The sequence below is a fragment of the Amia ocellicauda genome, chromosome 6, assembly GCF_036373705.1.
Source record: "Amia ocellicauda isolate fAmiCal2 chromosome 6, fAmiCal2.hap1, whole genome shotgun sequence".
NCBI classification, from domain to species: domain Eukaryota; kingdom Metazoa; phylum Chordata; class Actinopteri; order Amiiformes; family Amiidae; genus Amia; species Amia ocellicauda.
The window spans coordinates 12,879,537-12,900,687 of record NC_089855.1 but is presented as its reverse complement, the minus strand read 5'-3'; the positions used below and the strand labels follow the sequence as shown (position 1 = coordinate 12,900,687).

General features: G+C 39.9%; 1 protein-coding gene and 1 long non-coding RNA gene across 2 annotated transcripts in view; one reads left to right on the top strand and one right to left on the bottom strand.

Moving 5' to 3' along the window:
• col4a1 (collagen, type IV, alpha 1) overlaps nt 1–19,431 on the top strand; it is a 55,394-nt gene extending 35,963 nt beyond the window's left edge. Inside the window, exons 22-52 of the mRNA XM_066706168.1 lie at nt 1,710–1,790; nt 1,981–2,064; nt 2,210–2,280; nt 2,368–2,559; nt 3,106–3,274; nt 3,668–3,760; nt 4,110–4,214; nt 4,373–4,470; nt 6,571–6,721; nt 7,406–7,519; nt 7,626–7,793; nt 7,951–8,040; nt 8,136–8,288; nt 8,625–8,723; nt 9,567–9,656; nt 10,000–10,139; nt 10,272–10,398; nt 10,755–10,835; nt 11,219–11,317; nt 11,652–11,702; nt 12,331–12,516; nt 12,653–12,786; nt 13,180–13,252; nt 13,904–13,975; nt 14,304–14,432; nt 14,621–14,719; nt 15,117–15,329; nt 16,192–16,369; nt 16,542–16,656; nt 16,825–16,997; nt 17,394–19,431. Of these exons, the coding sequence (XP_066562265.1) occupies nt 1,710–1,790; nt 1,981–2,064; nt 2,210–2,280; nt 2,368–2,559; nt 3,106–3,274; nt 3,668–3,760; nt 4,110–4,214; nt 4,373–4,470; nt 6,571–6,721; nt 7,406–7,519; nt 7,626–7,793; nt 7,951–8,040; nt 8,136–8,288; nt 8,625–8,723; nt 9,567–9,656; nt 10,000–10,139; nt 10,272–10,398; nt 10,755–10,835; nt 11,219–11,317; nt 11,652–11,702; nt 12,331–12,516; nt 12,653–12,786; nt 13,180–13,252; nt 13,904–13,975; nt 14,304–14,432; nt 14,621–14,719; nt 15,117–15,329; nt 16,192–16,369; nt 16,542–16,656; nt 16,825–16,997; nt 17,394–17,475 (3,710 nt within the window). The 3' untranslated portion in view covers nt 17,476–19,431. The remainder of the gene's footprint in view (nt 1–1,709; nt 1,791–1,980; nt 2,065–2,209; nt 2,281–2,367; nt 2,560–3,105; nt 3,275–3,667; nt 3,761–4,109; nt 4,215–4,372; nt 4,471–6,570; nt 6,722–7,405; nt 7,520–7,625; nt 7,794–7,950; nt 8,041–8,135; nt 8,289–8,624; nt 8,724–9,566; nt 9,657–9,999; nt 10,140–10,271; nt 10,399–10,754; nt 10,836–11,218; nt 11,318–11,651; nt 11,703–12,330; nt 12,517–12,652; nt 12,787–13,179; nt 13,253–13,903; nt 13,976–14,303; nt 14,433–14,620; nt 14,720–15,116; nt 15,330–16,191; nt 16,370–16,541; nt 16,657–16,824; nt 16,998–17,393) is intronic.
• The window catches only part of LOC136750978 (uncharacterized), a 147,243-nt gene that overhangs the window by 3,021 nt on the left and 123,071 nt on the right, over nt 1–21,151 (bottom strand). The gene's annotated exons all lie outside the window — the stretch shown is intronic.

Below are 21,151 nucleotides of genomic sequence, written 5' to 3'. Positions count from 1 at the left end.
ACAAAACAAAAAAATTAATAAAATACAATATAAATACACACATACATGATTAAATCAAAATATATATATATAAAATTTAATTATTTTGGCACAAATTACCATCCATATTTATTTACTGAATTGAATATGTATGTTCCGACTACAACTGCTAGTCTCAAAGACCCCGTTTACACTTATTAGGCCGGCCCTGGGCGCCTCAAATTTAGTCCGGCTTTTTTCAGACACCCTGTTCACACTTGCGGTTTAGGAGCCTCAGTGCGTCACATATGCGGGCGAAAAGGCGGCCTAAATGAAATGCATGCCGGGAATAAACATCTGCTCAAACAAACCAGTGATGCAGGACATTATGTCTGCTTACAGGTGTATGCGCTGTATTTATAATCACAACTTATTAATATCGATTGGCTATTGTTCGGTTCTATATTTTATTTGAAAGTAATCTTAACCCTTTGCAGCTGAAGCTTTCTAAAATAATTAAAAATGTGCTGGTTCAATGGGGAATCTAATTCATATATTTCCCTTTTCAAATGTCTATCTGCCTTTCTGCAAGTCTAAAAGTGCTGTTATACAATTCACCCGAAAGCGAAGCACATTTATTAGGACATCCACATTAAATCACAAAAAATCGTGTGCCTTAGTGTGCAATCGTATGCATCGAAATAATTAAGCCTCTGTGATGCGTCTATAGTGATATCAGACAGCAGCGCTGCACTTCCTGCGGTTTTTGTTTTAACTTTATCTTCATCCACATTGTAAACAGGGCTTTAATTTCCGCATCGTCCCAGTTGTCACCTCTAACGACAGCATTTGTGATTGTACTGCTCAGCTCAATATAACTGCATTTCGGATTGGATAGTGAATAACTGGTCTCGTATTAAAATGCACTGATTTGAATGGAAACCTGCTTCGGTTAAATTTATATTGTTCTAATGCAAAATTCGGATAATTAATAAAGTTATGGTCCCGTTCACAGTTTCACAATGCAATTTCCACGTGTAAAAAGCATACTGTTAAATTTCAGACTTCAATCATACAAACAATAGCAAGTTTACCAGCTACACACTTTTATTTTAATCGACCGAGTAGTTTGAACTGTTTACATTATAACTCATTACTTAGCCTAGACTTTTATAATATATATATAAAGATGTAAGCTAGTGAAATGTATCAGTACATTTAAGGCTTTAGAGCGATATGATATTCAAACAATATAGAGACAATACTGTGTGTCCTGCAGCGGTGTGAGCTGTCTTGGTGCCTGTGTTTATTCTGTTTATTCTGCGTCTCTCAGACACGCGTCTCTGGGGGCGGGGTTGGGTTGCGTCACACGCTGACGCTTTCCACCCGGCCCAGGGCCCGGCGCGTTCACATTTACATTTAGGCCGGCATTAGGCCGGGTTGAAAGATTTAGGCCGGGTCGAAAAGCGGGACTAGTTTTGACCCGGCCCAGGGCCGACTTAAATCTCAAGTGTGAACGTGGTCAAAGTCTGTGTGTTATTTGTAACTCAATATGCAATTTGCTGACAAATATGCAAATTGGTGAACTGTCGCTGGTGATGAAATGTGCGTCATGAAAAGATGGGATCCCGGGTAATACATAGGGGCTTTTTCCATTCCTGTCAATGTTATATTCTGACATCAACATTGCTTTTCCAATTCACCACACCAGCCAATAATAATGTGCCTTTCCATGTGAATTTCTGCTCTAGGTGTTGGGCCATGTAATATTTCACAAGGCCCCCCAGGTCCTCCCGGCTCACCAGGATTTCAAGGAGAGTCAGGACAGAAAGGTACATCAAAAAGATATTGCCTTTTACTGATACAAACACACTAAAACAGACATTTCTTGCTTTTTTGGGGAAATGTAAGAGTAAGTAAGGGTCAGAGCACTAGGTAGCTCAGAAATATAAACCATTTAACTGTAAATGTTAGCTTGTATTAGTGTCATTCCCTTTTCTCATTTGATGATATTTCGCACAGGGGACAAAGGAGATACCTGTATCCACTGTGAAGCCTTTGGGCCACCCGGACTTCCTGGACCCATGGGTCCTACAGGACAGCAAGGTAGGGGAAAAATGCTTCAGGTACATTTGTCAAAATCAAGAGAACCCTTGTGTTTGTTTGCTGCTATGATCAGACTACCATCCACCCTCAACCTCATCCAATACCTCTTCCTTGATAACATGGTCAATTGTATCTCAAAAAACAGGTTTTCCAGGGCAACCTGGGAAGAAAGGTGAGAAAGGTGTGCCAGGGACAGAAGGTGCACAAGGCCTCCCTGTGAGTTAACTTCAGTTTTGAACTAAAAAGTCCCAATCCCAGTGAATTGAATTCCATCTTTGACTTACACTTTGGTCTCATATGTAGGGTATCAACGGAGCACCAGGCCTGATAGGAAATCCAGGTGCACACGGGGAACCAGGGGATGTCTTCTTTGCACCTGGCCTGAAAGGGGACAAGGGCAGCCCAGGCATCAAGGGTACTCCTGGAATTCCAGGATTAGATGGATTTCCAGGGCATAATGGCACTCGTGGACCCCCTGGCCCCAGAGGACTACCAGTGAGTACAGACTATGTGCCAAACTTCCCACCATATTTAAGAGAATGATTCAAAGTACCTAACTCCATATTTAAAATACAAATATGTAAGAATCACATTTGTTTTTTGTATAATATAGCATGAGAAATATCAGTAGTAGTGAAACGTGGAAATGCACAGCATTGATTTTCAGTTTTTGCATTTCTTTGTTTATTCTATGAGTATATATAATTTACAAATTAACTTTAAAAAATGCTTACAGAAATGCTCTAGAAAGCATTTCCCTGTGTGGTTGAGCTGATCAATTAATTGTATTCAATTCCGCAAAATGTAAGCTTGCAATATCAGCCAGACGAGTCTCACCTCATACAGAATGGCATTATTGTATAATATTCATTTGTGTAGAAGCTGCATATATCTGTAGTTCTGAATACACAGATTTTAAAATGAGTTGTTACAGTCATGTTTTGCACTTTTTTTAAACAATATTTGAATTGTATTGTATTATGCTTAAAAATAATAAGTTACTTTCCCACTAAAATTCAGTGTTTTGCATGTTCTTTTCAGGCAAATGAGGGTAACAAAGGAGACCAAGGAAGGGATGGGGACCCAGGTCTGCCAGGGCCCCATGGGGACAGGGGACCTCCTGGAATCCCAGGGTACGGCCGTCCAGGTGAACCCGGAGAGAAGGGAAACCAGGGAGTCCCAGGAAACCCAGGAGCTCCTGGTTTTGCAGGTAGGTTTAGGTGTATTGATGACTGAGAACTTTAATTCAGAGATCATCTTCCAATGATAACAGGGATACATGTATTTTTTACATTTTAAATCTTGGAAATCCCACAAATAGAAATGTTTATTGGGTTGAGCTACAAAAAACATGTATATGTGCTGTATAACTCAGGTATGTTGATAGGTTTTTGTATTTTTCAAGTCTGAATGATATCTGACCTACTGATTTCAATTAGTTCTGAAACTCAGACATGTATTGCTGGACCAAAGCTAATTTAATCTCTTTGTTAATTACCAGAATATTCATTCACTTCTTGATTTTGCCTGACATGTTTACATTGACATGTTTATATTAGTACTTTATGGTTCAATGAATGATTGACTGCTCTTGGTTTCTCAGGAGCTAAGGGTGAACGTGGCCAAATACTGAGTGTCCCTGGGCCGGCAGGCAGTCCTGGACCACAGGGACCCACTGGGAGACCAGGAATTCAAGGCAAGTGATGCAGTTTGCAGAAATAAATACATGCAGCATCTGGGAAAAGGAGACTTATATATTTTCACACTTAGCAAGGGTTTGAACTATCAATCAGCCTTTATGTCTCTAAATCAATCTGTTTCTCATTTATCATATATTGGATCATTAATGGATTTGGATTTTGAAGCAGTTATTTTCTGAAGAAAACAGTTTTATGTTATGGATTTGCAAACATTACTCGAAAGGACCCAACATCTCAAATAATATGTCATGCTTGGGCTTTTTAAACACCCCTCCCAAGTCAACAATTATCCTCATTAACTAAACTTCTTGGAAAAACTCACAAAAAACTGTCTTATTTTTCTAGGTGACCATGGTCCACAGGGAAGCCCTGGCATCCCTGGCCTACAGGGACAAAAAGGTGACCAGGGTATTCCTGGAATAGGTTTTCCAGGGCCTCCTGGACCCAAAGGTGAGTCTCCCAAACAATCACTTCTGTCTTAAATGTTGACAGACTAAAAAACATTTGAAATAAAGAATTGCACCAAGGTAAGGAGGCCATAGTTTTAAAACAAATTAATCTCCTTCATTTGTAAAGTTTTAAATACTTGTTTCTAAATGATTCTTTAGGTTACCCAGGAATGCCTGGGGCCGCTGGTCAGCCTGGCCCCTCGGGACGCCCAGGCCAGGACGGTTTGGTTGGACACCCAGGCCCAGTTGGGCAGAAGGTAAATTACTGATCTCACAAGTAATGGGATTTGTATTAAAAATAGCCATTTCAAATTGGGTTCTGTTCTTGATTATTACTACACTAATGTGACCATGTGCCTATTATGGGAGAATTCAAACCTGTCTGTTTAATGCTATTTTAGTATAGGTTACATGTGCTTGAGAAAATGAAGCTGGCAATCCTACCCCAGATGCGCAACTGAGCGTGTAGACATACAAAAGTCATTACTGGTATAGAAAAGTGCCTTGAACTAAGATTTATCATATACAGTGAGGGAAAAAAGTATTTGATCCCCTGCTGATTTTGTACGTTTGCCCACTGACAAAGAAATGATCAGTCTATAATTTTAATGGTAGGTGTATTTTAACAGTGAGAGACAGAATAACAACAAAAAAATCCAGAAAAACGCATTTCAAAAAAGTTATACATTGATTTGCATGTTAATGAGGGAAATAAGTATTTGATCCCCTATCAATCAGCAAGATTTCTGGCTCCCAGGTGTCTTTTATACAGGTAACGAGCTGAGATTAGGAGCACTCTCTTAAAGGGAGTGCTCCTAATCTCAGCTCGTTACCTGTATAAAAGACACCTGTCCACAGAAGCAATCAATCAATCAGATTCCAAACTCTCCATCATGGCCAAGACCAAAGAGCTGTCCAAGGATGTCAGGGACAAGATTGTAGACCTACACAAGGCTGGAATGGGCTACAAGACCATCACCAAGCAGCTTGGTGAGAAGGTGACAACAGTTGGTGCGATTATTCGCAAATGGAAGAAACACAAAATAACTGTCAGTCTCCCTCGGTCTGGGGCTCCATGCAAGATCTCACCTCGTGGAGTTTCAATGATCATGAGAACGGTTGAGGAATCAGCCCAGAACTACACGGGAGGATCTTGTTAATGATCTCAAGGCAGCTGGGACCATAGTCACCAAGAAAACAATTGGTAACACTACGCCGTGAAGGACTGAAATCCTGCAGCACCCGCAAGGTCCCCCTGCTCAAGAAAGCACATGTACAGGCCCGTCTGAAGTTTGCCAACATCTGAATGATTCAGAGGAGAACTGGGTGAAAGTGTTGTGGTCAGATGAGACCAAAATCAAGCTCTTTGGCATCATCTCAACTCGCTGTGTTTGGAGGAGGAGGAATGACCCCAAGAACACCATCCCCACCGTCAAACATGGAGGTGGAAACATTATGCTTTGGGGGTGTTTTTCTGCTAAGGGGACAGGACAACTGCACCGCATCAAAGGGACGATGGACGGGCCCATGTACCGTCAAATCTTGGGTGAGAACCTCCTTCCCTCAGCCAGGGCATTGAAAATGGGTCGTGGATGGGTATTCCACCATGACAATGACCCAAAACACACAGCCAAGGCAACAAAGGAGTGGCTCAAGAAGAAGCACATTAAGGTCCTGGAGTGGCCTAGCCAGTCTCCAGACCTTAATCCCATAGAAATTCTGTGGAGGGAGCTGAAGGTTCGAGTTGCCAAACATCAGCCTCGAAACCTTAATGACTTGGAGAGGATCTGCAAAGAGGAGTGGGACAAAATCCCTCCTGAGATGTGTGCAAACCTGGTGGCCAACTACAAGAAACGTCTGACCTCTGTGATTGCCAACAAGGGTTTTACCACCAAGTACTAAGTCGAAGGGGTCAAATACTTATTTCCCTCATTAACATGCAAATCAATGTATAACTTTTTTGAAATGCATTTTTCTGGATTTTGTTGTTGTTATTCTGTCTCTCAGTGTTAAAATACACCTACCATTAAAATTATAGACTGATAATTTCTTTGTCAGTGGGCAAACATACAAAATCAGCAGGGGATCAAATACTTTTTTCCCCCACTGTATATCTTTTGTATACAGATGGAAATATCTTCTGTACTCAAAACTAAATAATTCTTGTTCTCAGGGGACTTGCATGTATGGGAATTTGAATGTGCTATTCACACATGCTGTATATTTAATGTCAAATGAAATCGTAATTAGAAAAAAAGGTATTTGCTGTTTCTCTACATCAGTTTATTTAGGAAACGTAGCCTGAGCTTTTTAGAGAATCTCCCTGTGCGTTAACTTTTCTCCAATTCATCTGTCAGGGTGAACCGGGGATTGGTCTTCCAGGGCCTAAGGGAGCCACAGGCCCTGAAGGTGTTCCTGGACTCCAAGGAGAGAAAGGGAACCCAGGATTTCAAGGAATCCCGGGACAGTCGGGACATACGGGACCACCGGGAACTCATGGTGTGAAAGGTAAAGTTTTGGTGATTATGGGACAACATTTGACATGGTATAATACAGGGGAAATGATGTCTGGGCTAGGGAAGGTGGGACTGCCCAGTTTACAGAGAGAAAATGGTTGTATAAACATTAATTTAACAATCAAGTGCATTTCATTATTTCACTTCTTGCGGGAATAAGAAACCAGTCATATGAGCTCCCATTTACTATGGTCATGCTTTTTAAAAATAAGGATTTGTCATTTGATAGATTGGCTCATTTGTCCTGTTCCATTTGAAATTGCACACCTGTATCGTGGAGATGTGGATAATGAGAGATTGTGAAAGACTTTAGAGGAATTAAATTTGTATGTAATTGTTGTGTAAAAAAAACTAAAAACTGCAATTGATTTTGATAAATTATGGGTTGATTAATTCATGGTTGATATCCAGGAAGTTCATTTTTTTTTATGTAAAGTAAAATAGACAGAGCTTAAACACGTTTAGTATATCCTGATTATAGTTTTAAAAACAAATGCATGTAAAGTCACAGTTACTTATTCTATTCAATATGAATCCACCTCCCATTAAATGAAGAGTTCAAACTAAATGCCAGCTGCTACTACTGTCTTATGAAGCATTAGCACCTGGTGGCATTGATATTTACTTAAAAGATCCAATCTATTTGTCAATTATTAAGTGTGTGTGTTTCTTGCAGGTGATCCAGGTTTGCCAGGCCCACAGGGCTTTCGGGGCCCTCCTGGTCCCCCAGGGACCGGTGACCCAGGTCAACCTGGACCTGAGGGCCCTCCAGGATTTCCTGGCCCATTTGGTAGGTAGAAGTTCATGCAATAAATTAATTAGTTATTGTAATTAAAAACATATTATTACTATTATTGTTGTTGTTGTTTTAATTATTGTTTTGATGTACTTTACAGGATCACAGGGACAGAAGGGTGAGAAAGGCTACCCTGGTTTTCCAGGCCTGGACATGCCTGGGCCCCAGGGAGAGAAGGGGATCCAGGGCTACTCTGGGAGTCCAGGAGACCGTGGGCTTCCTGGGATACCTGGCCCCTCAGGGAGAGAGGGTTTCCCTGGAGATCCAGGTACGCTTGAAATCACTGTTTACTGTCCTGTGCTGTAGTGCTCCTGGAATATCATATTTCAAACAACAGTTATTCTCTGAACATTGCTGTAGAAAATCAGTTGTGTGTGTCAGAGAGTATACTGTGTGTGAGAGAGTATTTTTATTCGAATTGCCAGGCCCCAAGGGAGAAATGGGAGTGATGGGAACCCCCGGATTCCCTGGATCACAGGGTACTAAAGGCAGCCCTGGTACCCCTGGCCCAAAAGGTGAGTGCTTTTCAGTAAAACTAATGCAGACATATGGCTACAAATGGGTGTTCATTGTATATAAAACAACTGGGTTATGTGTGATGGTGTTTCAGGTGACCAAGGCCTCCCTGGGGTGAGAGGAGAATCTGGTGAACCAGGAGCCAAAGGAGACACAGGGGAGCAGGGTATACCAGGGCCTCCTGGGAATATGACTGATGTGGACATGGAGCACCTGAAGGGAGACAAGGGGGACCCTGGTGACATAGGTAAGGACATTCGCAGTGTGTGTGAGGTGTCTCCAGAGCCGAGTAATATATCTTACCTTACATTTATCTGTGGCCCCACACTCTCACATGCCCAGGCAGTCACAAGTGTTTGATCTCTCAATGATCTACCCAGGACAAGCAGAGCAGGTCACAGAATGTCCAGGATTAACCGAAAATCTATGGGCTAACCTTTCAAAATCAGAAAACTGAGACATTTAGTTGATGGGCCACTGAGGAGGCAGTAAACTGCTATTAACTGTTACAGATTGATATTAAATTTAATCACAACAGCAAACTTCCTAAACAGTTTATTAATATTTACTCAATTTCTCACAGGTGATCCTGGAATAAGAGGATCGCCGGGTTATCAGGGAGAACCAGGCAGCCCAGGAATGCCAGGGAAAGATGGAGATCGAGGCCAACCTGGCCAGCCAGGTAACATCTCAGTGTTAAGCAATATCTCTTTCCCTCCAACTATTACTTTTAAGAAATGTGAAAAAGACAAGGCTTTCTGTGTGGTCTACAGCTAGATGTTATGATGAAATATATATTTTTAATTGTATTTCAAAGCAATGAATTGCTGGAATTACTTAATTGGTATATTTTATTACCCGATTCCTTAGCAGATACCCTTATACAGGGTGACTTACAATTGTTACAACATATCACATTATTTCTACATTTGTACCCATTTATACAGCTGGGCATTTACTGGAGCAATCTAAGTAAAGTATCTTGCTCAAGAGTCCAGAGCCCTAACCACTACTCCACAATGCTGCCCCATATTTTGTTTATTTATGAGTTTCCCTCTCCATTAAGTGGGCATTTCCAAGCTGTTGTTTCACAAGATTTACAATGGCTATAGGAAAACTTCCCCCGCCTGGAACTTTTTCACATTTTATTGTGTAACAACCTGAAATTGTGATGAGCCAATACTTGGTAGAACCACCTTTGGCAGCAATTACAGCTGTGAGTCTTTTGGGGTGAGTCTCTACCAGGTATGGATTGTGCAATATTCTGTTTCTTCTTGGTATAATTGTTCAAGCTCTCACAAGTTGTATGGTGGTCCTGGCTGAATCCCTGCCTCAAAAAATGAGGTAGACTAATTAATGCAGACTACTAAATGTTTGAAACTTAGAAGCATTAATGTGTTTTATGTTGATCTCTAAACCAAAATCCTTCTGCATGATAACAACTTGAGTAAATGCTTGGTCTTAACAATACCTGCAGAAATAATATTCAAAGTTACAATCTGATTGTTCTTGATGTATTTTCCAGGTGCTAAAGGTGACCAAGGTGAACCAGGACAACCTGGGTTTCCTGGTACCCCAGGCCCAAAGGGTGGCATGGGGGAAATGGGAATACCAGGTGAGTCTCCCTCCTTAAGGAAGTGTACAATATAAGTTTTAATTTGAAAATAAAACAGTACCAACAACCTTGATCCCATTAGGGGAACATTAGCTATTACCAATGTGCTTGGAGTGGGAAATCCAATTATTATGGCTATTATTTCCAACCACTCGAGAATGTAAAACTGCTGCCACAAAAATGGTTCCCTTGGGGACAAGACCTTCAGGACTATGTTCCTCCAGGACCACATTTGCAGATCCCTGGCTTAGTGAACGTAAATGCTACATACTGTATCGGGTTTATATTACATCTGTATTTTACAATATCCTTTAATGTAAAGATGTAAATATGTGTCCTACAGGTTCTATTGGGCCAAAAGGAACCAAAGGTATTTCTGGTACCCCTGGGGACCCTGGTACACCAGGGCTCGCTGGGGATAAAGGAGTGAAAGGTGATGCAGGATTGCCAGGCATTGGAGTTCCAGGGCCTCAAGGAGAAAAGGTAAACCTATTTCTGTTATTGGTGCCAATACACCTATACATAAAAACAATGCAAATATACCAGTGTATTATGAGTTCAAATCCATTTTTACAGGCTACATGTACTGTAACATAAATATGTGTATGTTGTTAGGGTGAGCCAGGCTTCACAGGGTTTCCAGGAGAACCAGGTGAAAAAGGCCACAAGGGCATTGCTGGTGTCCCAGGAATGCCAGGAAAAGCTGGGGATAAAGGAGACACGGGATCCCAAGGATATCGAGGCAAGTATGCTGTTATCATTGTTGTCCTATGACAGTCACTGCAGAAGACATTTTGTTATTGAAGAAACTGAAAATGTGTTAATGCAGACGGCCTTTACTAGCTTAACCTTTTCAAATAGTACATATATCAGTATCGCTATAGCAGTACATAATCACAACACGATTAAGTGCAGAGTTGCTGTGTGGTCTAACTCACGGTCGCATTACTATGTATTTTGCTGATTATGATATGTATAAGTCAATGATTTTACACGGTTTAACTCAACAAAACCATATGTAAATATCCTTTTTTTTGAAAAATATGGCCATGTATATACTAATGTCTTTCTTAAATACAATCTTATGTCTTTCTTCAGGTAGTCCCGGACTCCCCGGGGAGAAAGGAGTGCACGGATTACCGGGGCTTCCGGGACAGCCGGGGTCACACGGAAGGCCAGGTGTGAAAGCAGTCTATAATCCTTAAATCCTCTATCTCATTTCCACTGCCTTCCAGACCAGTTCCTTTTTGTTTGTTTGTTTCTTTGGTTTGAGATTTGATTTGGTTTCTTCTATGTTATAAACTCAAGTTCCATATCAGTCTTGTTACCATTAAAACACAGTAGTAGTAGCAATTAGCCTGGAGAAAACTGTCAAGATTGCCGTTGACTGGACTGAGTTCATAGAGGGCTTTAGACTCTACTGAAAAGAGTGGAGTGACAGTCGTGACTAAGTCCAATCCAATTCAATGTTAATTGTTCCCTCTAGGTTGATATTACACTTAAAAACTGTTTTTCAGAAAAGTATCCCTGTTTTTGACACATGTTAAAAATGTGGTTTCCAGGTGAACAAGGACTTCAGGGTGAATCTGGCACAAAAGGGGAAAAGGGGGACCCTGGCATAGATGGAATCCCAGGAGTACCTGGAGAGAGAGGTGATCCAGGTGAGCGCATCCAGTCTTTTGCAACAGTTTACCATCATTCATGTGTTTTCCCTTATTTGTGGATCTCTGGTTTTGGAGGGTTTTATGAAAATGAATGGAAAATCCCTTATTGTGATTTGTGGGACTGCATATTTTCACTGCTTTTCATGTAACAGGACAACAGGACTTGGGATGCTGCTTAAACATAATCTTCAAAGCATAAATCTGTCATAAATTCATAAATTCTCACATCAATCGGGAGGAAACAAGGGGGGTTAACACACTGTGTCTGTTGTTGAACATATCTCCACACATTGTATAACTGGTTTGGTGTTCATTGTTTCCTGCTGTACAGGTGTTCCAGGCAAAGGGCTCCCAGGGACACCAGGTCTGACGGGGGATAAAGGTAAGGCCTCTGACATTTTACATATTTGATGTTTACAAGAATAAGATAGTAGTTTATGCTTTGAATTGCTATGAAACTGCCCTGCCTTTGATCTGTGTGTCTAAAGATGTACCTTATTTTATTCTTTGTCAGCTGGTAGCCTACTTTTAGTGTAGGGACAATATCTGTCACACAAGTTAATTGAGCTGCAGACACTTGTTGGTATATTTTTTAAATTCGCTAGCCTCTTTAATTTAAGACCTTTAGGGGTGAAATCTTCATGTCTGCACTCTGCCACCTCATTTTCAGTGAAAAGGGTGCAAGTAATTTCAGTGACCACATTGAAGCAATTCACTTTAGATCCAGCAGGGAGCACCGATTTCTGATGCCTGACAATATCCAAGGGCTAAATTCTTTATTATTATTATTGTCTTTCTGTCTCAATTATATACAATATGTCAGAAATAGCTGCTTCATGTAATGCATTTTTAGAAAGGCAAATGGTAGTGCATTTTTTCCATAATTGGACAATATTCTGTGGTAGTCAAGAATACATTTAAAAAAGAATATTTACAGTATAATGTGCTGCCCTTTGCCAACTAAAATTGGTTATTGCACACCATGTTTTTCTGTTCCTCTTGCTCTTCAGGGGACAGAGGGAGTGAAGGTCTTCCGGGTATCCCAGGGATTCCAGGAACACCAGGAATCAAAGGGGACAGGGGTACCCCGGGTTACGAAGGTCAGCAGGGCCATCCAGGAGAAAGAGGTCTACCTGGCCCAGCCATGCAGGGGCCCAAAGGAGACAGAGGACTGCCAGGAGAATCTGGGCAACCAGGTAGATACATCAGCTCTAACCTTCATGTCGACAAGAGATGCCTGTGCTGTGCAAACAAAATTACAAACTTATTTCCATTACCATTCCACTGTTATGAAAGGATTTCGTATTAGACCTATTATTTTGTGCTCTTCAGGTGCGCCTGGAGCCCAGGGGCCTCCTGGATACCCAGGGAGTGCTGGGTCCAAAGGAGAGAAAGGAATCCAAGGCTTCAGTGGACCGCCCGGACAGGCAGGTTACAAAGGAGACGTAGGAACACCTGGATTACCTGTAAGTCAATTACTACCTACACTTATTATCAAAAGGCTGCTGTTGCATACCTACATTTCTGTTGTGAGGATTTTAAAATAAAATAATAAAATATATGTCTACTACTAAATATCGATGAGCTTATTTTCAATTGGCCACATAAGAGTTAGGAAATAATTGGATCATCTGATTTGATGAAACGGAAACTACATTTGCATGTGATCTTTAGTCACATCAAGAGGACATCTATAGACAAGGCCTATTGAAGGTCTTTCTATGCTGAACAAAGATAAAACAAAACTGAACAAAATAAAGCAGTCACACTTAATCCATTATTTTAAGATACTGTACTCTTTGGGGAGGATATGTGTGGTTTGTTCAAAGAATAAAATATGATTTGCGATTTTCTTTCAGGGAAACACCGGCCTGCCTGGCCTTAATGGGGAAAAGGGGGACAAGGGATCCCCAGGAGTTGCTGGATTCCCAGGTTGGTATTCCTTATATTTGACAGAGCCCATGTATTCAAGTGAGTAGGTTAAGAAAGCCAGCCCAGATGCAACCTTCCCCACAAACAAGGGAACTGACTTTGGAGCATCCTGCAAACAAATGCTTACATTTCTTCTCAAACCTCATTCGAAATTACATTATTCATGAATCAAAACAGGGGTTGTTCATTAGAAATGTGAAATAACCGTTACTGTTTCGTGTTTAAGACACATAGTACTATAGCCTCTGTATCTTTCAATCCTAGAATATTTCCGAAATGTTTTCACATTCAACAGAGACAGTGCTATGCAATCAAGTAAAATAATCCAACCAGATTGACATCGAGACAGCTCCTAGCCCAGAGCAATCTGTATTAATCATTTCTGCCATAATAGCATGCAGAAGATCACTTGTACTGATTATTCACTTACAAGGGGATTTTCAACGTTTTTTGTTTCTGATCAAATTTTGTTTGCCATCATGCATCATTGGTGGAATGAGTTAGAAGTTTACTTAGAGTCAGTGCATTACAGATTGATCTTAATGAACATGTTGACAAATGCTTTCTAGATTCTAGAGTTTTAACCGAATGATTCCAGTGCACATAAGATGTCTTGAGGTTATGTAATGTATTCTATTTTGTTATTTTTAGGAGTGAAAGGTGAACCTGGAATTATTGGAAACAAAGGAGAGGGAGGGGACCAAGGTTTCCCAGGTCCCAGGGGTAAGTAAACTGCTTGTGCACTTTCAAGTGATACCCGGGTACAATAATTCCCCCTATAGTGTTTTACAAGGATTATCAGCTTACTATTATTATTATTATTATTATTTTTTTATTTTTTTTATTATTATTATTTTTTTTATGTTTTATTTTAATTTGTTATAATTATTATCAGCTTGCTACCTAATTATATTAAGTGACTTCTTTTTCTTTTGTTATCTACCAGTTAGTCTGTCTGCATGTCTATTGCAATTGATGCATTAAATATTAGCAGGCGGCATAATAATGATGTAATTGCAAAAACGACTAAAAAACGCCACTTGTTCCTCAGGTTTTGATGGCCCCCCAGGCCCCCCAGGCCCTTTCATATCTGTGAAAGGGGATATTGGTTTCCCAGGCCCCCAGGGGCCGCAAGGGCCTGCTGGACTGAGAGGGTATCCAGGACCAAAAGGACAACAAGGTAACTTTAAGACACCATTAGACTGCCACGAAGTCATTATGAATCAATTACTTTTTTTCCATCACATTTGAGGATCCCAAAGTTCTTCACCACAAGTAAAACTTCAGTTCTGTTACTGCACTGCTTTAAATCTACATGTCCACCAAAAGCATCATATCTTGAATCCCTGCTGTCTTTTTCTTTGACAGGTATGACTGGCCCAACAGGGTTGAAAGGAGAGGATGGCATGCCTGGATTTGATGGAAGACCTGGAATGAAAGGAGAGCCTGGCCCTATTGGCCCTTCAGGTCAGCTTTATGGGCAGAAAGATCATGTGCTTTTGTTTTGTCTTTTATTTTGTTAATGAAAGGATAAGCCTCCTCACACTGTAACTGAATGAAAGAAGGTGGGTTGTGCAGTCAGAAGGTCTTCAGCAGGGGTATGTAGCCTTGGTTCAAGAGAGCAACTTGTACGATATGGCGTTGCTGGGTTACAGAAGCTTACATTGTGTGAATTATTTGAGTCCTTCACCTTTTTTTCCTCAATCTTTTTATTCATTTTTTTAAATACATTTAATTCTGCCATACAATACTACAGATATATATGACAAGGAGTTAGGAATCTCCTGAGATTGTATTTGTCTAAGTAAGTAGTACGTTATTGCACCCCTGAGACTGTTAATTAAATCAAGATCCTTTCCTTCAGGTCCCAGGGGATATACAGGACCCCCAGGCCCAGATGGCCCACCTGGCCCAGTGGGTTCTCCAGGGCCTTCATCCAAAGCTCATGGCTTCCTTGTCACCAGACACAGTCAGATGGTGGAGGTGCCATCTTGTCCCCAGGGCACATCTCTGATTTACGATGGCTATTCTCTCCTTTATGTGCAAGGCAATGAAAGATCACATGGACAAGACTTAGGTAAGGCAAACCAACATACACAGACTGCTGTGCTTTGGCCTCTCCGTACTCTCTGATTAAAGAGTAATGTTAATGATAACGCTAAGCACGGGACACACCAGCATGTCGTGTCAATTCACTGCGCATCAATTTTTAATATAACGCATGTCTATGGACCCAGACACACCAGCGCGTCGTGTCGCATCTTCAGGCGTCACGTCAAGATTTCTCCCAGAGCAATTTTTGATGCAACGCTTGAGAGGCGCATGGCTCTCGACCAATGGCAGTCCAATTATAGTGGTGACATCACTCAGAATGTTGTACATTATGGCACAGATGTATTAAGTAGTTTATATTATTATTAGTATTATTATTAACTGGCATCCTTCATATTATCCATATATCCATATAGCCTATAATTAATATAATTTATATATATCCCTTCTCCACACCCACCGGAGTTTATACCTTATTAAACTGTATAATCACTGATTGGCCGGGAGATTTGTTTTAACCGGGTGGTGGATCCAAACAATCAAAAAATGTACTTATCAATGTTTAATTACACACAGTACGAATGATTATTAAAGGTAAATGTTCTTTATTTTTAGAACAGTAAAATTACTACCTTTTCATTTGACTCTTTAAGGTGTGCTGTGGTATCTGGCACCAAGACGTGACACGCTGGTGTGTCCCAGACTATATAAAAATATAGAAACTAACATTGTGACCTGCTGACTGACTAATTAAGCTGCTGCTGTCTACATTTTGTTCTGGAGGTGTGAAGAATACAAGGCCTCAGTCTGAAATAGACTGTCCGCATGTTTTTGTGTGTTAATCTCTGAAGGAATCCCTAATGTTTGCTTCTCACCGTCCCCCACAGGAACAGCCGGCAGCTGCCTCCGAAAGTTCAGCCCCATGCCATTTTTGTTCTGCAACATCAATAATGTTTGTAACTTTGCATCAAGAAATGATTACTCCTACTGGCTGACCTCACCAGAGCCAATGCCAATGAGCATGGCTCCTGTCACTGGGGAGAGCATAAAGCCTTTCATCAGCAGGTAAGGGCTTGAAAGCCGCAACATTATATTTTAACCTTTCCTATCACACTGACAGGAAACAAACAAAGTAAACAATGTTAAAACAACTTTTCAAGTATCAATATGGATTCAGTATCAATCTTCATAGGGATGAATCTACTGGTTTATCACACCGTTGTCTGTTGTTTTGTAGGTGTGCTGTCTGTGAGGCCCCAGCCATGGTCATTGCTGTCCACAGCCAGACAATTCAGATCCCAAACTGCCCCAGTGGATGGGACTCTCTGTGGATTGGATATTCCTTTGTGATGGTAAGTGATACTCCATTTTGCCAAATCAAGTGTTCTCACAGCTTTGTAGATTCTTCACCTGGGGTCTCTAAGGGATTGGGACATTCAGGGTTTCCCCTGAAAATATGTGTATGGCATTGCAGTCCATTTCAGATTGGTTAAAGGAGATTTGCTCGTTTCCCTCCACAGCACACCAGCGCGGGAGCAGAGGGTTCGGGCCAGGCCCTGGCCTCCCCCGGATCCTGTCTGGAAGAGTTCCGCAGCGCCCCCTTTATTGAGTGCCACGGCAGAGGCACCTGCAACTACTACGCCAACTCCTACAGCTTCTGGCTAGCTACCATAGATACTGGTGACATGTTCACGTAAGTTGTCATTGCACTCCCTTTCTATTTATTATATCCAATTGAATCTTTTTATTTTCATTTTAAGTGTGCTGACTTTAAGCACGATAACAAAAAAAGTAAATCGGACACTCCCTGTTTAAATTATGATTCATGCTTTCCTCTGAATGGGTATTATTGAATGTTTGTTGTTGTAAACAAGATTGTGTGACCTGAATATTTAAAGGGATCGCAAGTATTTACCTAAATAATAACCATGCCTAATTCTTCAAGGAGACATATAGACAGGAGTGGGCTGCACACAGTTACAGCATTTATTCCAGCAGGTGGCGCTCCTCTGCTGTTTTCTGCCATGCAGAAACAAATATTGCTGTCCAACTGTATCTTACTAAAGACATCATTGTGATTTCTCCATAGGAAACCTGTGCCCACGACCCTGAAAGCAGGAGATTTACGAACCCACATCAGTCGATGCCACGTCTGCATGAAGAGGACATAATACGTTTTTTTCGTCAAGCCTTCATTGTATTATTATTATTATTTTTACAAACCATGGTGCTATTTTGTAAGAAAGAAAATGAGAGATGTAAACCAAAATGAAAAAGCAATTTCTATAGTGCATAGCAATGGGAGAACAAGCCATGAAATGCATCCTGCCACTGGCACATCTTTAAGAAAAATGAACATTCAGTATCGTTTCTTTACCAAATGGCACTTTGTTTATTACTGCACTGACTATATAAGTAAGCAGGTGACCATTTAAAAGGAATATTTGTGAGTCAGGTGCTATCAATTAGTAAAAGCATTCTATGCTTACTTGTATATCTACCTTTTGATATATGTTTTAATTCAGTTCCTTCACTTTTGTGGATACCACCTAACTCCAGCCTACAGATATAAATAATTTTATTTGAAAGATGTACTAATGTTAAGAACGGGGTTTTCAGTTGTTAGAGATATTTGTAATTGAGCACTCATAGTCATATGACACATATGATATATTTCCAATACACGTAGAGCGTTGCTTTAACATGGCGAATTGGAGAGTCATATTAGAGAATTGTGGTTTTATTGGGTGTACAGAAATAACTGAAAGGACAATACAGTCACATGAACATTGTAATGATCATAGACATATGGACAAAGGGGAATAAAAAATGGCCGCTGCATGTACCATCAGAATTACTCTAATGTAAAATGCATGTTTTAAGGCTGATAAAACATAACACCTAAAGCAAATGCTGTAATTTATTAAAAAAAATATCTCTTTTGCAAAACAGAAAAGTAATTCCTCTTTTAAATATATTTTTTAGTTAATACATAATACATGTCAATAGAATGCGGATTGTCTCAGATGATAACTTGTGCTTTTTTATTATATGTTTGTCACACTATGTTTAAAGTGAACTAATCTTTCAACTATTATGCTTTGACAATAATGTGTTTCTGCGTGTGTTACTTATGTCTTAACTAGCCATGTGCATAAATACATTTTGGGGGATTTAAAATAATTGGTAGCCACACTCCCCGAAAACAATATACCAGGGTATGCTAATATTGGCCCCATTAAGACTCAATCTGTTTATAACATGTCATGACTACTCAGTTACAAAAATATTCTAAGTTCTACACCCTAGGTTTTGAAGGTTTTTTTTTTTTTTTCTGTATTTAATTTTCAGGGTTTTATATGCCAAATGAACCACAGACTTTCACACAAACTTGTACACTGAATTACTTGAGTATACAGACTAAATTCTTCCTAATTCTTAATATATAATACTACTGTGCTGTTTTGCTTTGTGAAATAAACAGGTAACGTTTAGATAGTGTTCTGATAAATAGGCAGTTGTCTTCCAAAAACGATTAGGTGTATATTTAAATAAAGAACATTACAGGAAAAGTAACAAAGTTGTGTTAACATTCTTTTTTCTCCTGTTAGACACCTCATAGATTCTCACATCTTAAGGTTTTGTAGTGATTCGTTTATGACACATGCCTAGGGTTTTCCAGTTTGCAAACTAAACACACACTTTGGTAGTTGTCCTAGGGAATACGTGCCAAATGATTGTATGACTTTTCATTTTGTTTTGTTTTGGCTTTTTTTAAACGGACCTCATCCAGTTTTTGTGCTTGTTTACATGCTTTGCGTTATTGGTAATCGATAGCAAATCACAGTTAACTATCTGACTGCTGTCTGTCCGATTAAGACGATGTGGCAACTGTTTTAGAAAAATCAAGAACACACAGGGATGTTTATGACAATCTCCTCTCCTCTCATTCTTTTGTGGTAAATGTGTAACCAAGCCAAAACTGGAAAAACAAATTATTTTCAGTTACTTGAGGACGAGACCAAGATTAGATCAAAGGAAAACTTAATTAACTCCCCTGTGTATCTTTTCACCTCCAAAATTCATATTGTGTAATACGTATAATAAAATTATTTGTATAAAATGTATTCATGTCTATACCTCAAATATGTGCATCACTGCCTTTCTCACACATTTAGCTGTAATGTTGAGCGCAATACAGATTTTATCCACCAGAGGACACACTGTACACATTTTCAGTATTAAAACATTCTTCAGTTGACCTATTGCTTCATTAGTTGAATCTATTTTTTTATTTACGTGTTTTTTAATTATTAATATAATTTATATTATCAATTTATACCGTACATTAAGCAGATATTGACAAATGAAACTGACCTCCTTTACATCACAAATTGTATTGACTGCTGATATTATGGGCTGCATTTCAATATGTAAAATGAAAACAGATGCTCTACATCTCTCTATAATAAAAAAGAGAATATCTCATTTTTAGAATGAGGTCAAGGCAACTGTGATACGAATCTAGCAATCCCTGTAATGGGTTGAAATGCTACTGACTAGGACTGTAAATCTGAAGAGAATCATCAAGTTGTTGAAAGTTGTCTGACATAAAACAATGGTCAGTAGCACATAGTAAGCCCACTTCTATCTATCTTTTTTTAAATAACCACTATCAAATACATGTTTGTAGTGTGCCAGTAGCAGTTGTGTATCTAACAATGTGGTCACCCTAGCTACAAGTTTAGGATATATATCAACAATTTACTTAACAGGCAAAGAAGAGGTAATTTTTGTACTGCTTGCTGTGAAGCATTACAATCTGCTGAGATAGTGATAGAGAAAGTGAGATCTCCCAGTATCCTCCCTCTCTGGGGCTGTAAAAACCCCTCCATGTCTTGACAACAGCCTGTACAGTAATGACCAAGTCACAAATTTTGTAAATTATTAAAAAAGTTTTAGCAATTATGGCAGATTGCATTCTGATGCAGCAAAAAATCCACAAATATTTTTTTTTAAAACAGAGAAAACCAAATTGTAGAGGACTAAAAAGTAAAGATTGACTTTTACACACACACACATATACTGTGTTTAGCTATGGCTCTGAAAAATAAATATATTTGAGTGCAAACATGGATGTCTGCCTACATAAAATGTTAAAATGCCAATGGGCTAGACACATAACAAGATGAACAGATCAGAGAGTAATGAATGGATCACGTTCAACAACAAAAAGGAGAGAACAAGAGAAGGTTGAAGTAATCTGGGAAAGAGACAATTTGGACTGAAACATGTTGGAAAATCTTGAGGAGGCCTACAACTAGCAATGGATCTACAGAGGCTGATGATAATGATGATGACAGACATGCCCATAAATATATCTATTGTATCAGTTGGCACACACAGCACTGTTGTGGGTAATAATTAACTAGCTTATGCATACATCTGTCAAAATTATTTATGGTGAGACTGTGCTCCCATGTTCCCACATAATACACAGTACAGTACAACAGATTTTGAAACTTACCAAACCATTTCTCAGGCACATGACAGTCCCCCCAGGATCGTGTGGGAAAAGGCAAGGGAGAGACATATGGGGGAGCAAAATGTACAGAACACGTCCCTGCCATTAATCAGGAAAAGTCACAAGCTCAATCACAAAATAGGCAGAACAAACGGATTACAAAGTGGACATCATGCGTATTTGTGAAGAGCGGGCAGAGTGTGTTCTTTCACTCTTTTCCATTCCTTGTCCGTTGTAGGTGAGATTCACACATTAAGTGGAGAGAGAAGATGTGGCTGCTGCATCACTAATGGGGAAGGCAGTTTCCGGCAGCTGTTATAGGA